Below are 27,802 nucleotides of genomic sequence, written 5' to 3'. Positions count from 1 at the left end.
GAGTATGCGAGTTGGAATGCTAAACATAACTTAAGCTTGAAAAGAATCTGAAAGAAACACTTACCTTGGCTTTACTTAACTCCTGGATAACTTAACTCAATATGAAGCAATAAAACACATGCAATATATAGAAAGCTTTTAAAATAGTAGAAAAACAACTTAGTTCGTTAAAGAAAATGCAATAACAAATTCAACTTTACTCATATAATAAAGTAATATAGTTTTTGTGGGAGTTTCTCTAACCGACAACCATCTCTATGAGCCTAAGTGGTGATACAACGTCTTGCCCACGCTGCCAGAACTGTCCTATACTTTGTCGTCATATAGAACACTTAACTAAGTGGATCCACCAGTATATATATATGCTAAAAGCATCTTAAGGAGTCATCTAAAAAGTATGATCTTTTACTACCCATGATGGCTACATGGTTTATGGAGACGTGAGTTATCTGAACTCAAACTCGTCCCCATATCGATGCTCAATACTACTCCCAAAATATACTTAGCTCATATGTTTGTAAAAACAAAACTCTTTCTTTGGTTTGAAATAATTACTGAAACACTTAACTTAAAAGCTCTTTTGGAAATCTCAGTTTCCCTTCTTGCTCAAATGTGAAAACATTTTAACTCTTGGGAGTATATATACTTAGTTCTCGTATAATCTTTGAAGAATGAACTTTACTCTTACTCTTTACTGAAAACTAGCTCAAAGGCTCTTTTGGAAATTTCAGTTTCCTTTCTTGTTTAAATGTGAAAACATTTACTCTTTGGGAATACATAGTCCCGATATACTCTTTTGAAGAAATGAACTTCAAACTTTACTCTTTACTCAACTCAAAACTCAAGTCTTAAAACAAAGTTAAAACATTTGTAAAAGACTTTTGGAAAACTGTATGAACTTTTCTTAACTTGATTCTTGACTTCTCTTGACTTGACTCTTAACTTTTTCTTGAATTGAATTATGGATTCAAGGATTGAGATTTGTGATAGGAAAGATCTCATGATGTTTAGAAATGATTTTAAATAGCTAAACATGAGAAATGATCAAGAAATCACTTCCGGAAAACCATTTCGCGACGCGGAGGTGTATTTAAATTTTGGTTGCAAAAATAATTTTTGAGGCAGAGAGGTCTGTGTCCTCGCCGCGATGAGAAGGGAAAATTACGCTTCTGAGGAACAGGTCTGCGACGCAGACCTAGTACCCTATTTCTGCCCGACTTGTTCCTTCTTCGTTTGCTAACCCCAATTTGCCTAAACTCTGTTCTTTTTCTCAAATTCCCTTTAGATTCAGATACCCAGTATATATACACAAGAATCTAACTCAAACAACTCAAGGAAACAACATTCTAACCTCAAGGAACTCCTCAATCTCAACCTAACTCAAGAACGAAGATCAATTTCAAGAACACCATTCAAAATTCATCAACTTTCAACTTTCTAGAACAAACTACGCTGAAATAAACATGATTGGCACGTAGGTGAACGAGTCCAACACTATGAAAGACTCACATACCTCGTAGGAATCACCCATCAACAAGCTAAACCTTCAAGAACGACAAACTTTGCTCTTTCTCCTCTTGTGTTCTTTCTCAAAAAACCCTAGCGTAAATTTCCAATTGTCTAAACAGACCCCAATTTAATTGCTAAAAATGAATTAACTTAATTGGATGGTTAAAAGACCGTAATGCCCTTCTAAAATCTGGATTGGACTTTCCTTATTTGAACAACCCAACTTCGAATGGGAATAACTCACTCATACGAACTCGGAATCGCACAAACTCGGCGACATTGAAAAGATTATTCCAAGATATTTTCTATGATATCTGGAAACACACCTAACTCATCCTGAGCTAGGAGTAATGGTCGTTTGAAGTTGACCAAAAACTCAAACTTAATTTAACTTAACCAATTTTTAGATTTTTTATTATTTCCAAAAATCATTCTTTCTAATTCTGGCTCTTTCTAGTTCTTTCAATTTACGAGATGTTACACTATATCCCCCTTGGGAGCATTCGTCCTCGAATGAGATTACTCTTAGTAGGCTAAGGGTGTAACAGTTAACATTCAGCTTAAACACCCAACAAGCAATGCAATTTCAACACGCTAACTTATAAATTAAAGAGTACTAAGAAGAGTATTAGTACCTTGGTCTGGAATTTCTCCGGTTTTAAAGAGATGTGGATATCTCTTCTTCATATCTTCCTCAGCTTCCCAAGTAGCTTCCTTAACAAATTGGTTCCTTCAAAAAACTTTGACTGATGCTACTTCCTTAGTTCTCAACTTGCGAACTTGGTGATCTAGAATTTGAATCGAAATCTCTTCATAAGATAATTTATCCTTGATACCAATATCTTTAGTTGGTATTATAAGTTAAGGATCTCTCATGCACTTCTTCAACATGGAAATACGAAATACCAGATGAACCGCTGCTATCTCTTGTGGTAGCTCCAACTCATAAGATACATTACCAACCTTTTTGGATATCCGGTAATGACCAATATACCGAGGACTAAGCTTCTCGTTCTTACCAAATCTCATAACATCCTTCATGGGTGAAACTTTCAAGTAAACCCAATCATCTACTTCGAACTCTAACTCCCTTCTCCTAACATCAGTGTAGGATTTTTGACGACTCTGCGCTGTTTTCAACCTCTCTTGAATCACTCTAACTTTTTCCATAGCTTGATGAACTAAGTCTGGTCCTACCAACCCAGCTTCACCAACTTCAAACCATCCAATAGGAGATCTGCATCTTCTCCCATAAAGAGCTTCGTAAGGAGCTATCTGGATGCTAGAATGACAACTATTGTTGTAAGCAACTCAATGAGAGGTAGGTGATCATCCCAATTACCCTTGAAATCAATCACACAATCCATCTTGATACATCAAAACACTATCTCCCCCTTGTTCAAAAATCATCACTTTTTGCTTATGAACACTTGCCTTTTATTCAAGCAATAAAAAATCTTAGTCTTGCTTATCTTTTATTTCTGACACAAATGATGATTCAGCCCCATTCATCACCACTACTCCTCCTTCTGTGGAATCTATTAGTCGAACTCCTAGTCGTGCAAGTCTATACACCTCTTTTGCTAACTCTTTCTTATTTTCCTCAAAATGGGCGGTACTATCCATAGATAATCTACTCATGGTATCAACAACAACATTAGTCTTACTTGGGTGATAAAGAATACTCATGTCATAATCCTTGAGTAATTCTAACCACCTCCTTTGTCTGAGATTAAGCTTTTTCTGAGTAAACACATATTCAAGGCTCTTGTGATCAGTGAATACATCAACATGAATCCCATACAAATAATNAGACCATAATGCCCTTCTAAAATCTGGATTGGACTTTCCTTATTTGAACAACCCAACTTCGAATGGGAATAACTCACTCATACGAACTCGAAATCGCATAAACTTGGCGACGTTGGAAAGATTATTCCAAGATATTTTCTACGATATCTGGAAACACACCTAACTCATCCTGAGCTAGGAGTAATGGTCGTTTGAAGTTGACCAAAAACTCAAACTTAATTTAACTTAACTAATTTTCAGATTTTTTATTATTTCCAAAAATCACTCTTTCTAATTCTGGCTCTTTCTAGTTCTTTCAATTTGTGAGATGTTACACTATCTCCCCCTTGGGAGCATTCGTCCTCGAATGAGATTACTCTTAGTAGGCTAAGGGTGTAACATTTAACATTCAGCTTAAACACCCAACAAGCAATGCAATTTCAACACGCTAACTTATAAATTAAAGAGTACTAAGAAGAGCATTAGTACCTTGGTCTGGAATTTCTCCGGTTTTAAAGAGATGTGAATATCTCTTCTACATATCTTCCTCAGCTTCCCAAGTAGCTTCCTCAACAAATTGGTTCCTCCAAAGAATTTTGACTGATGCTACTTCCTTAGTTCTCAACTTGCGAACTTGGTGATCTAGAATCTGAACCGAAATCTTTTCATAAGATAAGTTATCCTTGATACCAATATCTTTAGTTGGTATTATAAGTTAAGGATCTCCCATGCACTTCTTCAACATGGAAATACGAAATACCAGATGAACCGCTTCTATCTCTTGTGGTAGCTCCAACTCATAAGCTACATTACCAACCCTTTTGGATATCCGGTAATGACTAATATACCAAGGACTAAGCTTCTCGTTCTTACCAAATCTCATAACACCCTTCATGGGTAAAACTTTCAAGTAAACCCAATCGTCTACTTCGAACTCTAACTCCCTTCTCCTAACATCAGTGTAGGATTTTTGACGACTCTGCGCTGTTTTCAACCTTTCTTGAATCACATTCACTTTTTTCATAGCTTGATGAACTAAGTCTGGTCCTACCAACCTAGCTTCACCAACTTCAAACCATCCAATATGAGATCTGCATCTTCTCCCATAAAGAGCTTCGTAAGGAGCTATCTAGATGCTAGAATGACAACTATTGTTGTAAGCAACTCAATGAGAGGTAGGTGATCATCCCAATTACCCTTGAAATTAATCACACAATCCATCTTGATACATCAAAACACTATCTCTCCCTTGTTCAAAAACCATCACTTTTTGCTTATGAACACTTGCCTTTTATTCAAGCAATAAAAAATCTTAGTCTTGCTTATCTTTTATTTCTGACACAAATGATGATTCAGCCCCATTCATCACCACTACTCCTCCTTCTGTGGAATCTATTAGTCGAACTCCTAGTCGTGCAAGTCTATACACCTCTTTTGCTAACTCTTTCTTATTTTCCTCAAAATGGGCGGTACTATCCATAGATAATCTACTCATGGTATCAACAACAACATTAGTCTTACTTGGGTGATAAAGAATACTCATGTCATAATCCTTGAGTAATTCTAACCACCTCCTTTGTCTGAGATTAAGCTTTTTCTGAGTAAACACATATTCAAGGCTCTTGTGATCAGTGAATACATCAACATGAATCCCATACAAATAATGATGCCATATTTTCAAACCAAACACTACAACAACCAACTCTAGATCATGGGTTGAGTAATTCTTCTCATGAACCTTCAACTGTCTGGAGGCATAAGCTATAACTTTGTCATTCTGCATTAGTACACAACCCAAACCAAATCTAGACGCATCACAATATACAACCAAGCCTTACGTACCTTCTGGTAAGGTCAACACTGGGGCAGTAGTCAACCTCTTTTTCAAATCCTGAAAGCTTTTCTCACAAGTTTCAGACCATTGAAACTTCACTGTTTTCTGAGTCAACTTGGTCAAAGGGGACGAAATAGACGAGAACCCCTCTACGAACCTTCTGTAATAGCTAGCCAAACCCAAGAAACTCCTAATATCTATTGGAGATGTGGGTCTAGGCCAATTTTGCACTGTCTCGATTTTTTGAGTATCAACTTTAATTCCCTCTCCAGACACAATGTGGCCTAAGAATGCCATAGACTCGAGCCAAAACTCACACTTAGAGAACTTAGCATATAACTCCTTTATCTTTCAAAGTTTGAAGAACTAATCTAAGATTACTAGCATGATCTTCCTTATTCCTCGAATAGATTAGTATGTCATCAATGAACACGATAACAAACATATCTAAAGAAGGCTTGAATACTCTATTAATTAGGTCCATGAATGCTGCAGACGCATTGGTCAAACCAAAGGACATAACTAAGAACTCATAATGACCATAACGGGTCCTGAATGCTGTCTTGGGAATATCACACTCCCTTACTTTCAGCTGATGGTAGCCAGATCTGAGGTCTATCTTAGAGAAACAAGAAGTACCCTGAAGTTGATCGAAAAGATCATCAATTCTCGGAAGAGGATACTTTTTCTTGATGGTAACCTTGTTCAACTGACGATAATCTATACACATCCTAAGGAAAACATCTTTCTTTCTCACAAATGGGACCGGAGCTCCCCAAGGTGAGATACTTGGTCGAATGGAATCTTTCTCTAAAAGATCTTTCAACTGCTCTTTTAACTCTTTCAACTCTGCTGGTGCCATGCTATATGGTGGAAAAAAGATAGGGCGAATAGTATCTATACCGAAGTCTATTTCTCTTTCAGGAGGGACTCCGGGAAGATCATCTGGAAAGACTTCTGGAAACTCTTTTACTACTGAATATGAGGCATCTCAACACTAGAGTCATTAACTCGGACTAAGTGATAGACACACCCTTTGAAAACTAACTTTTTCGCCTTAAAGTATGAAATAAAACGACCCTTAGGCACTGCTGAACTGCTCTTCAACTCTATAACTGGTTCACTGGAAACTGGAATTTGACTACTCGAGTTCTACAATCTATTGATGCATAACAGGCATGAAGACAGTCCATACCTAGAATGACATCAAAATCTACCATGTCTAACTCAACTAAATCAGTCATGGTACTTTTGTAATTGACGAAAACAGAACAATCATGATAGACTCTTTCTACTAGAATAAACTCACCATCAGGTGTAGAAACACTGAAGGCTCAAGAAGTTGCTCACGAATAACATCAATATTTAAGACTTGGATCATACCAGTGACAACATCTGGCGAATCCTCTTGATCTCGGCGACTAACGATAGCATAAAGATGATTTCCTTCTCCGTCTGCCCTTAAAGTAGCTCATCTAGATGTAGCTCTATCTGGAGGAGCAACTGAAGAAGACTAAGCTCTATTGCCCCCATTACCATTACTTTTGTCTTCTCTTAGGACACTCTCTCATAAAATGACCATTCTGGCCACACTTGAAGCAACAAGTGGAGTCATCACGACACACCCCTGAGTGGCTCCTACCATACTTAACACATGTAGGAGTCTTAGTACCCCCTTGTGCCTTACTACCTTGCGAATGCGCATGTCTAGCTCTGAAGTTTTGGAATTCTGACTATTGTACTCACATTTGTTCCTTGGTGCAGGTGCACTAGCAAATGATGAAACAAGTCCTTTATGCTTATGTTGGAAAGAAGACCGGTTCAGATTACTCTTTTGCTGCCCGGATTCATTACCTGATGTCTTAGCCCTCTTATTCTCAAACCCTTCTTTATCCCTCAGATTGTCCTCCTCAACTTGTTGCACATGGATCATCAGCCTTGCTATGCCCATGTCACCTACTAGCATGGCTGCCTTACTTTCCTTATCTGACAGACGAGGCAACCCAACAACGAATAACTGATACTGCTCCTCATGGCAGCAACCATCTATTTGCTTCTTTTAGCTCACGAGGAAAGAAACGTCTCACGAAGGCACTCTCGACCATAGGCCAACTCAAAATCGGTTATGCGTAAGCACGAGTTAGAAAGAGACTTTTATAGAGATACACTCTATCGCACGAAGTGAGTATGAAAGAAGTGAAGGAATTTCCTAAATGTTGCAGCCTCCTAATTATAGATGTGGCGCGCTTCACATCGATAACTAGGAATCTACAGATGCGGCTTCATAGACTCCATAAGACTCTTGAACTCTGGGCTTTGATACCAAGTTTATCACGGCCCGAGTTTACATCCTGGACGTGGCCGGCACTCGAGAACCATTGTTGGCCCCAAGTGAACCCTTAGCCTAGCTTACTTACTCAGCGGAAGACTTTGCTCAAGATAAATATTTTTAAAACAAGTAAACTGAACTACTCAAAATATAACTTAGAATGTATTATAATAACATTCACTGCCAAAGTGGCAACTCAAGTCTTAACTTAACTGAAAAGGAAAAGTAAAGACTCATGAACTAACATCACTAACTCTGTCTATGAAGCTTCTAAACAACTGAGATGGACGTTGGGACAAGACCCACGACATCCTAATAAACTAAAATATTGAAAGCAATAAGAGGGACCCGCCGAAAAGCTAGGAGGCTCACCAATTGACTCTGAGTGCTCAATTGGATCAACGAGGCGCTGGATGCTGATCCTGATTACATGTGTTTGCATCATAATAAGATGCAGGACAACTGGCATCAGTACATTAAATGTATGAGTATGCGAGTTGGAATGCTAAACATAACTTAAGCTTGAAAAGAATCTGAAAGAAACACTTACCTTGGCTTTACTTAACTCCTGGATAACTTAACTCAATATAAAGCAATAAAACATATACAATATATAGAAGCTTTTAAAACAGTAGAAAAACAACTTAGTTCGTTAAAGAAAATGCAATAACAAACTCAACTTTACTCATATAATAAAGCAATATAGTTTCTGTGGGAGTTTCTCTAATCGACAACCACCACTATGAGCCTAAGTGGCGATACAACGTCTTGCCCACGCTGCCAGAACTATCCTATACTTTGTCGTCATATAGAACGCTTAACTAAGTGGATCCACTAGTCTATGCTAAANCAACTGATATGGATGTCGGGACAAGACCCACGACATCCTAATAAACTAAAATATCGAAAGCAATAAGAGGGACCGGCCGAAAAGCTAGGAGGCTCACCAATTGACTCTGAGTGCTTAATTGGATCAACGAGGCGCTGGATGCTGATCCTGATTACATGTGTTTGCATCATAATAAGATGCAGGACAACTGGCATCAGTACATTAAATGTATGAGTATGCGAGTTGGAATGCTAAACATAACTTAAGCTTGAAAAGAATCTGAAAGAAACACTTACCTTGGCTTTACTTAACTCCTGGATAACTTAACTTAATATAAAGCAATAAAACACATACAATATATAGAAGCTTTTAAAACTGTAGAAAAACAACTTAGTTCGTTAAAGAAAATGCAATAACAAACTCAACTTTACTCATATAATAAAACAATATAGTTTCTGTGGGAGTTTCTCTAATCGACAACCACCACTATGAGCCTAAGTGGTGATACAACGTCTTGCCCACGCTGCCAGAACTGTCCTATACTTTGTCGTCATATAGAACGCTTAACTAAGTGGATCCACTAGTCTATGCTAAAAACATCTTAAAGAGTCATCTAAAAAGTATGATTCTTTACTACACATGATGGCTACATGGTTTATGGAGACGTGAGTTATCTGAACTCAAACTCATCCCCATATCAGTGCTCAATACTACTCCCAAAATATACTTAGCTCATATGTTTGTAAAAACAAAACTCTTTCTTTGGTTTGAGATAATTATTGAAAAACTTAGCTTAAAACTCTTTTGGAAATCTCAGTTTCCCTTCTTGCTCAAATGTGCAAAAACATTTTAACTCTTGGGAATATATATACTTAGTTCCCGTATAATCTTTGAAGAATGAACTTTACTCTTACTCTTTACTAAAAACTAGCTCAAAGGCTCTTTTGGAAATTTCAGTTTCCTTTCTTGTTTAAATGTGAAAACATTTACTCTTTGGGAATACATAGTCCCGATATACTTTTTTGAAGAAATGAACTTCAAACTTTACTCTTTACTCAACTCAAAACTCAAGTCTTAAAACAAAGTTAAAACATTTGTAAAAGACTTTTGGAAAGCTTTATGAACTTCTCTTAACTTGACTCTTGACTTCTCTTGACTTGACTCTTGACTTCTCTTAACTTGACTCTTAACTGTTCTTGACTTGACTCTTAACTTTCCTTGAATTGAATTATGAATTCAAGGATTGTGATTTGTGATAGGAAAGATATCATGATGTTTAGGAATGATTTTAGATAGTTAAACATGAGAAATGATCAAGAAATCACTTCATGGAAACTAGTCCGCGTCGCGGAGGTGTATTTAAATTTTGGTCGCAAAAATAATTTTTGAGGCAGAGAGGTCCGCGTCCTCGCCGCGACGCGAAGGTAAAATTATGCTTCTTAGGAACAGGTCTGCAACGCGGACCTGGTACCCTGTTGCTGCCCGACTTGTTCCTTCTTCGTTTTCTAACCCCAATTCGCCTAAACTCGATTCTTTTTCTCAAATTCCCTTTAGATTCAGATACCCAGTATGTATACACAATAATCTAACTCAAACAACTCAAGGAAACAACATTTTAACCTCAAGGAACTCCTCAATCTCAACTTAACTCAAGAACGAAGGCCAATTTCAAAAACACCATTCAAGATTCATCAACTTTCTAGAACAAACTTCACTGAAATAAACATGACTGGCACGTGGGTAAACGAACCCAACGCTATGAAAGACTCACATACCTCGTAGGGATCACCCCTTGACGAAATCCACAAGTTAAACCTTTAAGAACGATGAACTTTGCTATTTCTCCTCTTTTCTCCTCTTGCGTTCTTTCTCCAAAAACCCTAGCGTAAATTTTCAATTGTGGTTCAGTTTAGGCCCCAATTTAATTGCTAAAAATGAATTAATTTAATTGGGTGGTGAAAAGACCATAATGCCCTTCTAAAATCCGGATTGGACTTTCCTTATTTGAACAACCCAACTTTCAATGGGCATAACTCACTCATACAAACTCGGAATCGCGTAAACTCGGAGGCGTTGAAAAGATTATTCCAAGATCTTTTCTACGATATCTGGAAGCACACCTAACTCGTCTTGAGTTAGGAGTTATGGTCTTTTGAAGTTGACCAAAAACTCAAACTTAACTTAACCGATTTTCCAGGTTTTTTATTATTTCCAAAAATCACTCTTTCTAATTCTGGCTCTTTCTAATTCTTTCAATTTGCGAGATGTTACACATAGCTACAAAAGATGCTATATAAATATGAGAAGCACGATAGTGCTAACACTATGAATTAAAAGCTACACCGGAAGCAATACTCACAACCACTGACGGTGAAGATAACAATAATAATGGTCACAATCTATGCAAGCATATGGCATACAACATGAAATGATGCATTGCATATATGGTCAATGCATTAAACAAAAAACTTCAAAACTGCCTCGTTGGACTCTCATAGGCTCCCTGAGACATTTCACAGACCCGCCTCAATTCAACTACCGATGTAGTAATCATAAAATTTAGAATTCAATCTGCGGTCTGCCAGTGCTAATCAACATATGCAATATCAGAAAAATATATCCTTCAAACCAGAAAATCAATGAGTTAATATCTCAGATGGTTACTCAATTAATATTTTTTTTCATAGAAAGTCACTCAACTTTCATTTATAACCTCAAAGTCACTCAACTATAAAATTTTTTCATAGATGATCACTCAACTAATATTTATTTTCACAGAAAGTCACTCAACTATGAATATTTTACCTACAAAGTCACTCAACTATCGATCTTTCATTTAAAAAGTCACCCAACCAATTTATATATTTTTTTCATTAAATTTTGTTGAAATATAATTTTTGTTTTAAACTAATTTTTTTAAAAAATAATAATAAGATACCCATTTAATAATTTTATTAAATTTTGTTGAAATACTATTTTGTTTTAAATTATTTTTTAAAATAATAAATATTCATTTTAATTATTTTATTAAATTTTGTTGAGCTATTATTTTTTAGACTAATTTTTTAAGAAACAATAACTAGTGTGATTTTAATACAAAAATAACACTGTGTAACTATTGTGATTTTAATACAAAAGTAATAAGGTTTACAAGTAGGATATTTTTAAATCGAAACTGATGCATTGTATGGCATCCACCGTTACCAGTGTTGGTGCCTGGCAGCACACCATTTTTTTTAATAAAAAAATTGTTTTTAAAAAATTCATCATTCAATAAAATTAAATAATATATTAAAATGAGTATTTTACAATTTGTTAAGAAATTAGTTTAAAACAAAATTAGTGTTTCAATACATTTAATAAAATAATGAAAATGAGAATCTTATTATATTTTAAGAAATTAGTGTAAAAAAATTATGTTTCAATAAAATAATTAAAATAAGCATCTTCGTATTTTGTTAACAAAATTGTATTTCAATAAAATTTAATGAAAAATATATTAAAATTGATTGGGTGACTTTTTAAATGAAATATTAATAGTTGAGTGACTTTGTAGGTAAAATATTTATAGTTGAGTGACTTTGAGATTATAAAAGAAAATTAAGTGACTTTCTGTGAAAAGAACTATAAGTTGAGTGACTTTTTATGAAAAAATACATAATTAAGTGACTTTGAGGCTATAAATTAAAATTGAGTGATTTTTTGTGAAAAAAAGTAAAAATTGAGTGACAATTGGGATATTAACTCAAAACCTACAAGTTTAACATACAATCTTTCCAAAAGTAGAAAACTTCTTGAAAGTGGTGCAAACTTTCGTAAAAGTCCAAATTTCATTCGTAAAACAGTAATACACTCCTCATAGCTCAAATCAAGTAAAAATCAAGGCATAATAGTTAAAAACCAAAAACCAATATATTTTTGCCTCTAACTCATGTTATGATTAAATGGAGGAAAGGCTTAAAATAGTTTCTCATTTTTGGATTAAGACTCAAAGTTATCCTTGAGTTTTTACATGGAGCACTAATAGTCCCTCATATTTGCAATATTGGTGCATTTTTTGTCCTCCCTAAATTTTTGCCTATTTTTTAACATTAATTTTATTCACAATTTTATGTACGGAATGTTCAATCGTTTTTTTTTTATATATTTAGTAGAAATAATAACTCTATGTGAGAGAAGGTGATAAGAAGAATACCTTGTTCTGTTCAGTAGAAATATTACTGCAGTTAAACTAAGAACGTCTTAACATATGACGTTGGAAGAAAAGAAAAAATTTGTACTATTGCACGTGAAATTATCGTGATGATCCTCTCGACTCTACCTATAATACGATTTCCACTAAACAAACAAGGTGTTTTTCTTCTCATATTCTCTCATATGGAGTTATTATTTCTACTAAATAAATAAAATGACGATTGAACATCTCATACATAAGTTATGGATAAAATCAATGTTAAAAAATACGCAAAATTTTAGACGAGGACCAAAAGTGCACCAATATTGCAAACATGAGGGACTATTAGTGTTCCAGGTGAAAACTCAAGGATGACTTTGAGCCTTAACCCAAAGATGAGAGACTATTTTGAGTCTTTCCTCGATTAAATGCAAATGCAATGCACGTGAATGCATGACAATTATAAATGCACAATCCAACAAACATATTTATGGAGCAAGGTAGGGTGGATACCCTCCATAGTGCAAACGTACTAACCTGGAATTTCGGTTAGTTTAAATCCAAAGCCTCAGGCCCACAATCACAGTAACACGGATAAAATAGCAATTAGAATATAAAACCATCTATATTACACTTAACGAATAATAAGCTACCTCTATCGCTAAGTTTCGATCCCCAAAAGCATTTCTAAGAATTTTGTGCTAATCAAGCCAAGACCAAGATTAACCTAAGCTAAGGCTTAAGGCTAAAGTACTAATCTAAAGTCCGAAAAATGGCTAATTCATATCGAAGAATCAATTTAGACTTAATGCTACTCTAAAATTCTTTCTAATGACCATACAATGTATGTATATATATAGCTAAGCTAAGCTAAGTCTGAAGATAGAAACCATAACCTACCTCGAAATTAAAGTGCAGCATAAACCGTCACTTCGAAGAGCCTCAAATCGTTGCCACACTATCAAAAACAGAAACTACATGGCAATACTCAACTAACGATATCCATCCATATTGCAAAAATTAGATCGGAAAATAGATCAATAATCGACCTTGGAGCTCGATAATGAAACTAAAAGCTAACTCCATCATTATGTAGAGGTGAGGATCACATGCTCCAAATTTGGGCGAAGATGGGGGCTGATTCGCACCTCAAATGGTCCGAAAAATTAACTTTAAATAAATTAAATTACAAGGATTTTGAGGTCCAAAACTAAAATGATTATAAAATTGAAGCTTAAAATTTTTTAAAGAAAACAAACAAGAAATGGACAAAATAACGAACAAGAAAACAAGCGAGAAAACCCCAAGACTCTCCACCTTATAATCCCCTCCCCATTTCTCCTTCTACCTCCCGATTTAAAAAAAGAAGAAGAAGGTGATTTGCTTCTTGTAATTCAATGAGCTTAGCTCACTATCCCAACAAATTAATAAAGATAGAACTTATAGTTTAGAAAGTTTATGAATTAAAATATCCTAAGCATGCTACCCAAAACAAATTGATGGCAACAGGTAAGAATAGGAGGGTTAAAAGTGAAAACACAAGCCACCCATCATATAGTTATTACAATTGATAAACTGAAAACCCCTACCTTTTCCCAAAATTACGATACCAAGCCACTAACTACATCACGCACTCTGCATTGCTCAGTTAACCATAGGTTAGTGCCCGATGCTACCGTGGTTACTTTTCTTGCCTATATATTCACTCTACTCCCGCCATCTTTCTTCATTTGCTGAGCAAAACACACTCTTCTCTTCAAATTCTCCATTTCACTCGAGTCTCGTTTCTCTCTGTCAACAATGGTGAGCAAAACCTATTTCATCTCCATATGCTTTCTAATTCCAACTCGCTCTTCGAATTCGTTTAATTTGTTGAATCACGTATTGTTACTTCACTGCATGCCTAATTCTCACCACGATTCTCTCTAATTTCCAGGTTGTGGCCCAGAAGTTGAAGGAATCGGAGATCACGGAGCAGGATTCACTCCTCCTAGTAAATGATCGATCTCATCTGTTCTATTTTTTTTCTTTTTGATGTTTTAGATACTCTGATTTGTATGATTATTGCTTAATCAGTTTTTGTCAGATAAGTACTACATGTGAGTCAAATTTGGAGGGTTAATCAATGATTTTTTATACTTGTGATTGACTTAGTTCTGTGTGTATTTTGAGTTCGTTCGCCAGAGTTTTCTGGCTCTTGTAACGTATTCTATGTGGAACTTTATCTCATTCAACCAATTATTAATGTGTGACGCAAATATGAATTTATACTCTCTGTTTGTACCTGTTGACCTACGATTGACTCACCTTGCTTGTTTCTCTAGATCGTTGAATTACATTTTCGCTTTTGAGCATTCTAGATCATTGAGTGAATCTGTTTGTTTGTATTAAAAAACAGCATGTGTAGGACATGTTCTAGATCAATGAATGTGATCTAAGAATCTAATAAGTAGAAGTTGTTTAAGTTCATCTGTTTTTTTCAATTTGCACCTTCTCCTGGAATTGAGTGCTGCTAACTTTAGCTGCTTTGAATGCTATGATCGTAAGGTTTATTTTGTAATTTCTGGACGCTAACGTATCCCAGTGACTGAAAATTACACATGATTGAGTCACTTTTTCTCCATGGTTTTCCAAAACAGACAAGGAACCTTTTGCGTATTGCTATATTCAACATTAGCTACGTCAGAGGCCTCTTTCCTGAGAAATATTTCAGTGATAAATCTGTTCCAGCCTTAGGTAAACTTTCTCTACAATTTTTTTTTTATAACATCCATCTATTCAGCTTTCAAATTTATTTACTAGATACTTACATTACAAGTCACAAGCAGAGATGAAGATCAAGAAGCTAATGCCAATGGATGCAGAGTCGTGTAGACTTATTGATTGGATGGAAAAAGGTATGTTGATCTTTTGCTAGTTTGCAAACTGAGCCTTACAGTTTATTTTATTCCTTTTCATTTCTTACTCCTCTTTCTTCTTTGTTCCTAGGTGTTTATGATGCACTACAGAATAAATATCTGAAAACGCTTCTGTTCTGTGTGTGCGAAGCAATTGATGGGCCAATGATTGAGGAATATGCATGTAAGAAAAACCAAGATAAGTTGGTTAAGTGATGACTTCAATTAAGTTGTAGTATCATATTTGCACTGGCTAATCACATTTGAGACTGACTAGATTACTATCTAGGACATAGTTGTTGCCTGAGATAAAAGAAATTGCTGAAAGAAGAGCTGATACTTTCAGTAGTCTGGCTTGTGACAATAGCTTATACACTTAGTTGTCTACTTGCAGTTTCTTTCAGTTATTCAAGTTCTGACTCTGAAGAAGTGTCAATGAATGTCAATCGTGTTGGAATGAAGAAAGGGGGAACATTCAAGTCTAACTTAACCACTGAAATAACACCCAATCAAATGAGGTAGCTATTGGTCTAATGATTCATTTTATTCTCATTCTCATACTGGTTGTTTTTTCGATTACAAGAACCTTTTGTGTTGAGAGGGAGTATGTTTCAGGAGTTCTGCTTGTAAAATGGTTCGTACATTGATACAGTTGATGAGAACTCTCGATAAGATGCCAGAAGAGGTAAAGCTTTCTATTGTTCCTAAAAAGCATGGCTCCAATTGTCTACTATCATCTTGTTGATAAGGTTCGATTCTCTTGGTTTTCTCAGCGAACTATACTGATGAAGCTTCTTTATCATGATGATGTCACGGTATGCCCTTTTCACAATTTTTTTTATTTCTATTTTTCTTTTTCTTTTCCCTTTTCTCTTTTAGCTTGCCTCTCGATGTTTGAGTTTTGGGTGAATGTAAAACTTTCATATATTGTAGCCGTGCGGATTATATATTTGCATCTATAAGCACATTGCCTTGAAGAAGCTGCAATTATTATCATCCCTTTTTGACATTCAGGATATAAGAGTTTTCCTATTAGAAGTCATCTCGCTTCTGTAATTATGTAGCTTGAGTTTATTTTTGAGTTTGAACCCCAAAATTGATTCCTGTAGTTGTGTCGATAAATGGTTCTCGGCCTGCCCATAGACAGAAAGCATTGCTTAGCCATGTCAAAATACATTTCATAGAATTTTCTTAGCTTAGATATTTCCAGTTCAGCTTTTAAATGTCATTTTGCTTCAAAAGTCACTCAGCTTGTCATATTTTGGTGAAATAGAACTTTTGTAACAGAATTGCTGGTTGTGCAGCCTGCTGATTATGAGCCTCCTTTCTTTAGAGGCTGCACTGACGAGGAGGCTCTTAATCCATGGACGAAAAATCCTCTGAAATTGGAGGTCGGAAATGTCAACAGCAAGCATCTCGTGTTAGCTCTGAAGGTGTGAGCCAGATCAAAGGAAAATGAATAAAACTAGTTTCCTTTTCAGTGATCAATCAGCTCACACTGATATCTTTTCTTCCTCAGGTTAAGAGTGTGCTTGATCCGTGCGACGATGGGAATGATGACAATCAAGATGATGTTATGAGCTTGGGAGCTGATTCTGCCGAGAGAGATGACAGTGCATCTGATACTGAGGTGGAATATTGGTTCTCCCCGCCTCAATTATTTATAAAGCTTGACTTTATTTTCTATCCTTTTAAGTATGTTCATGCGCCTGACTTTGTTAAATATCCATCAATTTCAGTTCAGCGACTCTGACGAAGACCAATACGTAGTTGCACCAGTTGGTAATGCACATGCCTCTATTCGACCGTTTTGTACATGCATTGATTCTGTCAGTATTTTCTTAATATCATAAATTCAAAAAGAGAAGCTTTTTTTCTTTACAGAAAAGAAAAATGTTCAGGATAAAGGTGATATGGTCGATGAAGGTACTTTTATTTTGAAGCAAATGCTATGACTTTCTTACTGAACCAGCTTATCAAGAACTCTAATGCGTTTATTGGTTTCAGATGATACTCAAGATCCTGCAGAAGATGAACAACAATTTGTACGGGTTAAGGATTGGATCAATGCATACCACCTTGACAGAGTTGAAGTGACAGATGTTCTCTCAAATTTTCCAAACATCTCAGTGGTAATATACTTCTGCTAGCTTTCCTATCAAGTGCTGGTTTCTCCATCATTTACTAGCCAGGCCTACACCTAATTTTGCATCCTGATTGCAGGTCTTGATTGAAGGTAATGAAATGACCTCTTAAGCAGATGATGAAGGTGTTCTCAACCTGAACTTCTATAGAGGGGAACAGTTATATTATACCCTAGTACCAATTTCCGAAGTCTTTGTGCCAAATAATGATCAGATGCTAAAAGGTTTTCTTTCTGGTTTTTAAGCTGTCCAAAGTTTCTTAATCTGCTTTTTTGATTTTAGACATTTTGGAAAAGCTTGTTAAGGAAGGAATTCTTTCAAGTGCTGGCACAGACACTTACATCATTAAGACGCAAAAGGTCTCTTATTGTTTTCCTTATTTATTAATTGTTTACATCTTTACTCTCTCGAATCATAATATATTCTTTCCAACACCCAAAATTTCATATTCCTCAAATGCAGAAATTCAACTATGAGTTTGATGTTGTGAAAGAAGAACCAGAGGGTCAACAAAACAAAAATGGCAATCAATCTCAGCAGGGCAAGGTTGAAGATTACATGTACATGAAGGTGAAACCTGATTAATATCCTTTGAATTGAGCTTAAAAGTATCTAGTAGATATGTGTAATATCCTTCCGAAATATATCTATCTTCTTTAGTTAATTTGGTCTATATTCCTTAATTTATACTGTATATGTGGATTACACATGCTTGTGGATTTTGTCCTCCTACTTTTCCTCTTTCTCTATTTGTTCTTTCTGGAAATGATCCATTGAGTTAAAGTTCATCGCAGGGGATTGTGATTCACACTACTGCTTTACCTTGTGACTACTCCTTCACATTTCAGTAATATATATGAAGTGATTATCTCTTAATTTCTACTGTCCCTTCTCCCTTCCTCCTTTATAATCTAGAAAAGAACATATATTTGTGCATGATGACTAATTTATGGGTTGGGGGAGCTGGTCCTTTACTACCTTCTAACTTTGGTGTTTATAGATAAAGAGTAATACAATTTGGGAGCTTGAAGAGAACATTTGTGCGAAGTTATGTATGTTGTCCCCTCTTAAGATTTTTGGGAAGAGTAGTACATATCCCAGTAATGTCCTATAGATTGAGGAGACAGAAGTTCTGTATTTTCATTTAGCAACTCAAACAGAGGAGAGAAGTCTAGTGAAGTTAGAAGAGGAGTATGGACAACAATTTCCCTTTTGGGAGAGGAATATGAATAACAACTCCCTTTCAACTGCTTAAATACAAATTTTGTGAATAGTTCGCTAATGCTGATTTGCATGAAGTTGGATGTTACTTTCTGTATTGCATGTTAACAACGAGAGTCTCTTGTTTCAGGCTTTGTTTCATGCTCTTCCGATGAACTATGTAAGTGTTGCGAAACTCCAAAGTAAACTGGAAGGAGAAGCCAACCAAACTGCTGTGAAGAGGCTAATTGATAAAATGACACAAGATGGATTCATTGAGGCTAAGGGCTACCGCAGACTAGGTACCCTCAGGCCTCTGGCAAACAGTATTTCCTGCTTTGTATGGAGCATAACGAATTACCAGTTTCCCAATGATGGACTGATTTGGTCATTGCAGGGAAGCGTGTGATCCACTCTGATCTGACTGAAGAAAAGCTGGCTGAAGTTACGAAGGTCTTAGCAAAAGACAGTATGGTAATAGTCTTGAATTAAATATAAGTTTGACAGTTTCTTGTATTTGTACTATTTTAATTCTTATCTTTAAATATTATAAATGGTCAGGATATTGACATGCATGAATCAGGTAATGATTCCACCACCTATCTGAATTTTGATAACGTTTAGTTAAGTTACTTCTACACTAATCATCAAGATCAGACCACAAAATCTAATATTACTGTATGGCTACTAGACAACAACTTTAGAGATCTATCCACTTGTGGTGCTCTCCACTCTATCGGATCGGATCTCACACGTACTAGAGGCAAATGTGATGCATATAGGAACGGATCTGTCATGAGCGATCAGACTGTCTCCAAGAGAAAGGAGCATGAAAAGACACCATCAAGCAACGCTGAGGTTGGTTCATCAGTTGTGGATTACCTCAATAATCTGCATTAACAACATAACTCAGTAATTAATTAGTTGATTATTGCCTAACGAAACTGCAGTAACAAATAGTTAGATATATATGATGTTTGTGCAGCCTGTAGCTTCTCGGGAGAGCTTTGTTCCTGGTAAGGAGAATGGAAGAGTTAATGGAAAACCAAACCAGCCTGTTGAGTATGACATAGTCTGTAGCAGGTCCAGTCAGGAAAAACGTCAGAGGAAAGCAAGCATGGTATTACATCAGTGTTTTTAGTAAAGAATCCTGGCTGAAGTATTTGGGAAATATTTCTAATTGTTCTTCTGTTCTCTTTTCTCTATCTACAGGTAAAAGAACCTATCCTTCAGTATGTCAGACGCCAAAAATCTCAAGTTGCTTGATGGTTCCTTAACTTGAGTGGTGAAAAATCTAGCAAGTTTCCTTACTCTAGTAGTAGTACTTAAGTAACAACATATAGATACTATAAAAAGGAGATATTTTATCTTTTCTTGATGGTGCCACATGCTCTGGCTTCTTCATTACTTTTCTTTTTTAATGTACTGACTAATTTGTAATAGATGTGACCAAGATTCAAATGCTCCCTGGTGATCTAAATATATACTAGCTTCTTGGTACATTGATTTGAAATTAATTTTGCCTGTTGTAAGATTAAACGAAAATGTTCCCTATGATACATTGATTTTTCACATTAACATAGCAGTGGCTTAAGCTAAAATGAGACCAATTTATTTTTCGGAGTATACTTTTGTCTAATTGGTATGAACTTCTAAAAAAAATACTAATTGAAAAAGGGAGCAGGTATAGGGAGAGAATAATTAAGTATTAGTATGACGCACCTGTAAGATGTCTTAATTGTTTAGTGTTTATAGCAAGGAGGAACGGTAATTTGTACATTTCTCTGCCTTAGCTTAGATTGTCACGTCAAAATTCAAAATTTAATTGAGTAATCAATAAATTCTTCTTTTGGGTACTACACTATGCTCACAAACAAACTAAAAAAGGACAAAGTTGGAAAATGTCGAGATTCTTCGCACTGCCTTCAAACAGATGCCACGTGTCCTTCTAGAAGCCTCCACACACCCCTAGAAATGGGCATTTCCTCAAACGCCTCATTGATTCTGGACGAAGGAATCCCTCCTGACCCCATACTTGCGACACGTGGCATCTTCACAGCCCTGTGATTTTACTTAAATATTCCCCCACTTCCTTTATTACCCAACAAACTCTCTCATTTGCATCACCAATAGCTGAGCAGATCAAACTTCCATACAAGCTGATCAACAATCAGAAAATATGGCTACCAACAAGGTTTGTAGTTTGATCCCTCTACGTTTTTCTTCTAATTTTATCTTAATTCATGTTCATCCAATCAATTTTTTTAGATTTTTTAATCTTTTTTTTCTCATGTTTTCTGTTTGATTAGTAATTTTGTGATTGTTTGATTTATGATGGATAGGCTGAGATGGAGAAAAGTGAGGTTAATTTGAAACATCTAGGGTTCGTAAGGGTGTTGGCTCTAAACACTGCGGTTTTGGTGTCAAATCTGTATGATTATGCGAAGCAGAACTCGGGGCCTCTGAGATCAACTGTTGGTACAGTAGAAAACGCGGTAACCACCGTCGTAAGGCCTGTTTACGAGAGATTTAAAGGTGTTCCTGATGAAGTCCTTGTTTTCCTAGACAAAAAGGTATCGATTCTTCACCTATATCTGTTGTTTTCATCGATTATTATGTTATCACTGTGTATATTATCTGATGATGACAATTTGTGGGTAGGTCTACATGTATCATTCCTGGAGAATTTAGTTCTGTAAATGTTTTGTGACTCTGCCTTTGTTTGAGAAAGGGTAAATGATGAGAGGCACATACATGAGTAGTTCATTCATTAGCTACACCGATCATGTGATGGGAATTTTATAGAACTTGAAGGTGTGGGTTGATTTAGTTAGTGTCAGTAACTTGCAAAGATTTAACTTAATAGGTGTTTTTCTCCATCCTCTTGCTGCTATATATACCTGAGAAGAATTGTACCCTGCTATGTGACTTTATGAGCTACTCAAAAGTCTTAGAGTACAATTTATATATTCGCATCTGGTTGTTTCACCTGAAAATTAGCTTCCTCGAATATATGAATTCTGATAAAGATTTTGTGGACATTGAGGTTTGGTTTCCTCATTGTTGCTTCCTTTTTAACATATTGAGTATCTGTGGGTGGCTATCAGGTGGATGATGGAACAGCAAAATTTGATGAACGTGCTCCTCCGTTGGCCAAGAAGGTTGTCAGCAAAGTCCAGTCTCTGTTTCAGAAGGCATCGAAGGTTGCACAAGACTTGTCCAAAGACATACAAGAGGCTGGTCCTCGTGCAGCTATCTATCATGCTGGTGAATTGTCCAAGCAATTTGCTACTAGTCGAGTGGCAGTGCTGTGGTTTTATGTCAATCACTGTCCACCATTGCACGGAATCGCACAGATGGCTGCTCCTACAGTTGCTAACTGGTCTGAAAAGTACAATCATTTTGTAGCTGACTTGCAGGAGAAGGGTTATAGTATCGTCAGCTATATCCCTTTGATACCTGTTGAAGAAATCTCAAAGGCATATAAACAGGTTGAATCTGCTGCAACGAAGAAAGAAGGTGCTACTAACTCGACCTCAAGTAAATCTGAATGAGATTTACAATCTCAGTATTACTGTTAAACCCAATATTTTAAAAATTGTGCTTGAAAGACTTACTTAAGTTTGGGTGGGATTAGGAAGTCTGGGGATACCCATTGTATAAAGCTAGGGTATTCCCTTCCTTTCTGTAGCACATCTGATATGTGAATGATTTTGTGCTTTGTGTTCTTCTTGATCGTTCCCTTGCTGTAGTGGCGTGTCTATGCACATAATGAAAGCTTGATTTTGTCTAGTTTATGTTGGGGCATTCACTTTACTAATTTGATTAAGTCGTCACTGGTGAAGTGTTTGTGTTGAGTCCTTGCGAGACAAACGTATTCCCATGGAGTCTCTATGTTAGTTGTTGCTTGCAGAAATGTCATCTCCTTTGCTACTGATAGCAACAGAAAATGCATTGTTAAACCAATGACAATTTAAGTAATTTGAGTCCATTTGTGCTGTTATACGAAGGATACAGCACTGGATACCACATGAAATTTGGGCGTCCACAATCTGGAATTTATCTTCGCTTGGTACTAGGTTGATGTGATTGCATATGTTAGAATAGGAAACTGGGAAAATCAGTCTGTTAGCGAAGCCCATGTATTAATAGCTAAGGCATGACGGATCCAATTTTATGAAGTTTCAAATTAAGTAGTCAACTTCTTGTCATTTCGAAAGAGATATAACTCTAGTAAACATTTTCACTACTGGCCATAGCCTTCAGCAGTTCAGCTTTTAGGGGCAAGGACATTAATAGACGACATTCAAGAAGCCTCCATGTCCAGTACCAATGAGATCAATTGCTATTTGCTAAATGTATCAGGAGTCCAGGCCCCGGGCGTCCACTCCAGCCTTCAGCCTCGAGGCATTAACAGACAACATACAAAAAGGTTTTAACAATTAAAAAGCAAGCAGCAACTGCCAACTGAGCGAGTCTCAGTCACTGTGATTGTGCCTGACAATTGATGAGAGCCGAGGACAGACGGAGGCGATGGATGATCAGATGAGTTTTGTGAGACGAGTCGATGTGAGTCAACGTCGTCTCGACGAGACGTGAGTCGTGAGAGTTTCAATTTAGGGATTCGTTGATTTAATAATTGGGTTGGTGGCGCTACTGTAGGTCACTCCTAAATGCCAAGGGCTATTCACTTTGGGCATGCTCGACTGTAGAGTGCAGTGATATCAGTAGTGTGCAGTATTAAAATTCGGTTTTTTTGGTTAATTGAATTTATTTTGTTAAAAATCGAAAATCGAATCGAAAAACTGAAATTTTAAAATTTTAAATTGAAACTGATTGATTAAATCAAAAAATTGAAATTAAAATTTAAAAAAATTCAGTTCAATTGGTTTTTTCGGTTTCAATTGGAATATGACCAGCCCTTAATAGTGTTTTGTTAGATAGGAATAGATTTGATAAAATACTGAGAACATTATCATGCCACATATGTGTCATGACATAACTTATATAGAAGAAAGACTTGGCATTTTGGATAATTCCAAAAATACAAATATTTTTTGTGGAAGATTATAGAATTACGTGGAATGTCTTTATAATATTCTAGGTATGTAGAGAGTTTTAGAAAAGTGATTTGAATGTAAATATGTAGAAATTATTATTTATATTTTAGTTTCTAAATGAATAATATAAATAGAGGGACATCCATTTGTAAAATCATCCACACAAAAATCAATACAAGTTTTTTACACAATTTTTCATAACAATCTTTTTGTGTTCTTTCTTCTATTCTCTTAACGATTTCTAGAATTTTTAGTTGATTTGGTATAGCAAGATCATGAACTAGTAGTCCAAGAACGTGAGCAGATTGTCAATTGCCTCACGTGCGCTTAGTAAAGATTAAGAACGTGATAACATGATATCATAGCAAGGTTACAACTAAGGGAATGAGAAACGATGGAGAAATCAACGTTGCTAACACTTATGGCAAAAAGAAGAATGTCGCCAACAAGAACTAGGAGGTTGAGCCAAATGAAAGGCTTACATCCTAAGAACCTTCTACCACCAAGGCGAGCGAAGATGATGTGGAGTTCCTGCCTGAGGATGTCTTACTCAGTAGAGAGGGGTTCACGAAAGTTGATGTTGGGAAGATGATGTTGTCGTCAAAATATTTGGCCAACGCTTGGGGAAAGTTGAAGACACTCTAAGTGTTCTTGAGGGGCATACTCTTGAAGATATTCAGAGCGATTTGGATGGACGTATGCAGATCGAGATAGAGACGATGCAAACCATTACTACCTTAGAGTGCAGGCTCATTTAGGCGTTGAACACTATTGATGCCATGAAGGCAAAGATAGAGACACTCAAAGAGCATGTCAACGTTGGCGTAACTGAGACCGCTAGGAATGTTGTTGTGACGAGGGAGACTAGGACGAGGCTCCCAAGCCACCACAGTTCAAAGGAGTTCGTGATGCACAAGAAGTAGAGAACTTTCTTTGGCACTTAAAAAAATTATTCTGATAATTAAATTTTGAATAACATATATTTATTTATAAGAAATAAAATGTTAATCAATTAATAAAAAAAAGAATTACTTTTAATAGGTTAATTATAGAAGTTTAAAACTTGTAACATGTACGGTGTTTGAAGTATAAAAACTATATTATGAAGAAATTTGAAATTTTCTTACTAATTAATAGTATTAATTACTACTATAAGCACAAGTATAAAATATTTTTATCTAAATTAAATATATATGATTATCATTTCTTATTTATATAATTATCATTTCTTACATTTAGTGAAGTTGATATTATTAACCAAAGTAATTAATAGTATTAATTACTATAAATACCAATAAGTATAGTGAAACTTCATTAAATTAATATAGGTGGCACTATGAAATATTATTAGTTTATAGAGGTATTATTTAATCGATATAATAATATTTATTAATATAAAGAGTGTTTCGACACCAAAAAATTTGTTCTGGATTAAATCTCATAGAATTTGAATGAACCCATTTGTGAAAACGTCATTAATGAACTTGAAGTCATGATTAATAATCTCGATTACCGCAATAAAATGAACGTTAATAACATGTTTGATGGGTGGAAATGATACATTTTCAGAGGTCCAGGGCTTAGGTTAAATTGTGGATACCACTGGAAAAACTAATATTGATGATAAAGTTGGATATAATACATGTGGAACCAGTTACACGTAAGGAAACACTTATCGCATCTGTTGTGCCGTAATTTTCCTAACTTTAGAAAAATCACTTTTTGAAATGTTCTAAATATAAAACAATTTGAAAAAAATACTTAGAAAAGAGTCGCCACTTAATTTTTTAAAGAAATCAAGAAAACTTATAATTTTCAAAGATTTGAACAGAAAAAATCATTTGAAAATACCAAAGAGGGTTCGGGGTTCAATTTACACTTCGAGAAGGGTTTAAGCATTCGAAGTGCCCGCTAACATGCGGTTGACCTGCGACTTGACTAAAATATATTTGACTATTTTTAAGAAAAGATAATGATTTAACATAAAAAAAAATAATAACTTATAATATATTTGATTAAGAAAATAATTAAATAAATGATGCATTTTATTTCATTTTATTTTTTAGAGGAAGGGATCCAAAATGATACATTTGACTCGAAATACAAGTGATTAGAACATCAATAAAACTAGATTAATTAGAATTTATTTAATTCATTTTGAAATAATAATTTAAACCAATTTAATAAATTAAAGCATAAATATCATTTTGAATTAATTGGCTAAACTTTTTGAGAAAATGACTAAGTAAGTACTAATATTTTTAATTAATTGAAAAGGTTTTGACTAACATTTTGAAAGTTTATTTGAGAAAAATATTTTAACTTAAAAAAATAATTTTAAAATGAGTATAATATGATTAAGTGAAGAGGCATTAAAACATATCTCTTAAGAACAAAAGGTTTAACTTAATTAGAATGTATAATTTGACCAACATATTTGATTAATAAAATAGATATATATATATATATATTAAAAGTTAACTAATACAAAGAAAATAACTTATCTTTTGGGGAATCTAATTATGTTAATTAACAATTATAAAGTTAGAGTTAATGATAAGAAAAACAAACAAAAGACGATTAAATAATTTAAGGGTAAAGGAAAATTGAATTTTGGCCCTTTTTGGGCCAAATTTGCTGCTATCATTGGGCTTAACCCAATTCCCCTTTTTGTATACACGTAATGTATATCAGTGTATATTAGGATGTGTATAGGCCCCTTTCATGTATTTCTTGCTTACGAACACCTGTGTTTCGTCTCTGCCTTGTGTTTTTGCACTTTTTGACCTGTAAATCAGTGTATACTGAATGTATACAGCTGTATACATCTTGTGTACAATCCCTTTTTGGGCTTTTGGGACTTGTAACCTGCTCTCACCCTGTATATCTGCCTCCCCACGATCCACATAAGCAGGGGTTGACTTGAAAAATAGGGAAAACATTGGGTTTCAACCCAAACTCAAAATACAAGGCAAAGAGGAGTCCGAAGAACTCGATCCGAGGGAATTTATGCAAAGAAAACAAGATGAAACGATTAGGACGGAGAAATGGATCATAACAACTCAACATAATAACAAAAGAAAAAGAAAATGAAATAAATGTAAGTGCATGACGGCAAAGCGCAAATCCTAAATTCACAAATGTAAACAATCACTGTAACTTGCTTTTTATTATTATTATTTATTTCCTTCTCTCTTTCTATTTATATATAAAAAATATAGGATAAAAATCTGGGCATAATTAATTGGAAATTAATTGAAGTGCCAACAAAGTTCCCATTACAAACAAAAGAGGGCAGAATACTTAAATGAGATTACACAGTAATAGCAACCAATAATGAAGTCACAGGGGTATGAACCTTCAACAATTTCAAGCAAACATAAGACATTTTCAAACTTGAAAGTATGATAACTAGCAATAAATGCAACGCACATATCTATATCCTATATCGACAGAACTTAGGGAAGAACGACGAATCGAATGAAAAATATCATTCAAGTAGAAACATCAACTCAAGCATATGACATAAACCCAAATGGAAAGAAGAGCATGAAATTTATAGTGAAAGAGATACTGCCAGTTGAACCTCAAACTTTTAGCAAAAATGAAGAAAGAAACTGAGAATTCCGCCATATATTTTACTAAGGAAACGAAACAAAGCTTCAAGTAGCACAAGGGAAACATTGGCTTTAATATAATATACACCTAGCACATGATGACTAAAATGAGAAAAAAATAAATAACTAAAACAAAGAGGAGAAAACAGATGCTTGAAAACAAATCAGACTCAACATTCGAAAGCAAATGAAGCAGATGCCGAAATAGGCTTGAGCAGTGAAAATATAAAATTTGCGATGATAAAGTTGAGAGAGCAAAACAATATCCAACAATAAGCCAAAGAGATTACTTAAGCATACATGTAGCATATACAAGCTATCAACATTCAAAACTGATTACCGACCACCTAACAACAAAACAGTGATTCCAATTTATCAAAACACCATAGCAAAGTAGAAAAAAAAATAATAAAACAAA

At 35.2% G+C, this 27,802-nt stretch overlaps 2 protein-coding genes across 2 annotated transcripts; both read left to right on the top strand.

The window, feature by feature from the left end:
- Window positions 1-14,156: 14,156 nt before the first annotated feature.
- LOC125867543 (meiosis-specific protein ASY1-like) lies at window positions 14,157-20,166 on the top strand. Its single transcript, XM_049548083.1, has 22 exons — window positions 14,157-14,269; window positions 14,403-14,459; window positions 15,106-15,202; window positions 15,295-15,363; window positions 15,455-15,547; window positions 15,758-15,881; window positions 15,979-16,048; window positions 16,137-16,178; window positions 16,668-16,796; window positions 16,883-16,993; window positions 17,103-17,145; window positions 17,248-17,289; window positions 17,371-17,495; window positions 17,587-17,599; window positions 17,790-17,866; window positions 17,970-18,077; window positions 18,859-19,009; window positions 19,105-19,181; window positions 19,269-19,290; window positions 19,399-19,565; window positions 19,693-19,827; window positions 19,920-20,166. The coding sequence occupies exons 1-22, from the start codon at window positions 14,267-14,269 to the stop codon at window positions 19,971-19,973; spliced, it is 1,809 nt and encodes a 602-aa protein (XP_049404040.1). The 5' UTR covers window positions 14,157-14,266; the 3' UTR covers window positions 19,974-20,166.
- Window positions 20,167-20,722: 556 nt separating this feature from the next.
- On the top strand, window positions 20,723-22,504 carry LOC125868083 (REF/SRPP-like protein At1g67360). Its single transcript, XM_049548683.1, has 3 exons — window positions 20,723-20,901; window positions 21,050-21,280; window positions 21,815-22,504. The coding sequence occupies exons 1-3, from the start codon at window positions 20,887-20,889 to the stop codon at window positions 22,259-22,261; spliced, it is 693 nt and encodes a 230-aa protein (XP_049404640.1). The 5' UTR covers window positions 20,723-20,886; the 3' UTR covers window positions 22,262-22,504.
- Window positions 22,505-27,802: the final 5,298 nt, after the last annotated feature.

This window comes from Solanum stenotomum, chromosome 6 (genome assembly GCF_019186545.1).
Source record: "Solanum stenotomum isolate F172 chromosome 6, ASM1918654v1, whole genome shotgun sequence".
Classification (NCBI taxonomy): Eukaryota; Viridiplantae; Streptophyta; class Magnoliopsida; order Solanales; family Solanaceae; genus Solanum; species Solanum stenotomum.
This window is presented reverse-complemented; position numbering and strand designations above follow the sequence as displayed.

Bases quoted from the DNA above. Each gene is read 5' to 3' on its own strand.
- LOC125867543 (XM_049548083.1), top strand. The intron at 15,882-15,978 runs GTAGCTATTGGT...AGTATGTTTCAG, and splicing joins ATAACACCCAATCAAATGAG to GAGTTCTGCTTGTAAAATGG. The intron at 16,994-17,102 runs GTGGAATATTGG...CATCAATTTCAG, and splicing joins ACAGTGCATCTGATACTGAG to TTCAGCGACTCTGACGAAGA.
- LOC125868083 (XM_049548683.1), top strand. The intron at 21,281-21,814 runs GTATCGATTCTT...GGTGGCTATCAG, and splicing joins TTGTTTTCCTAGACAAAAAG to GTGGATGATGGAACAGCAAA.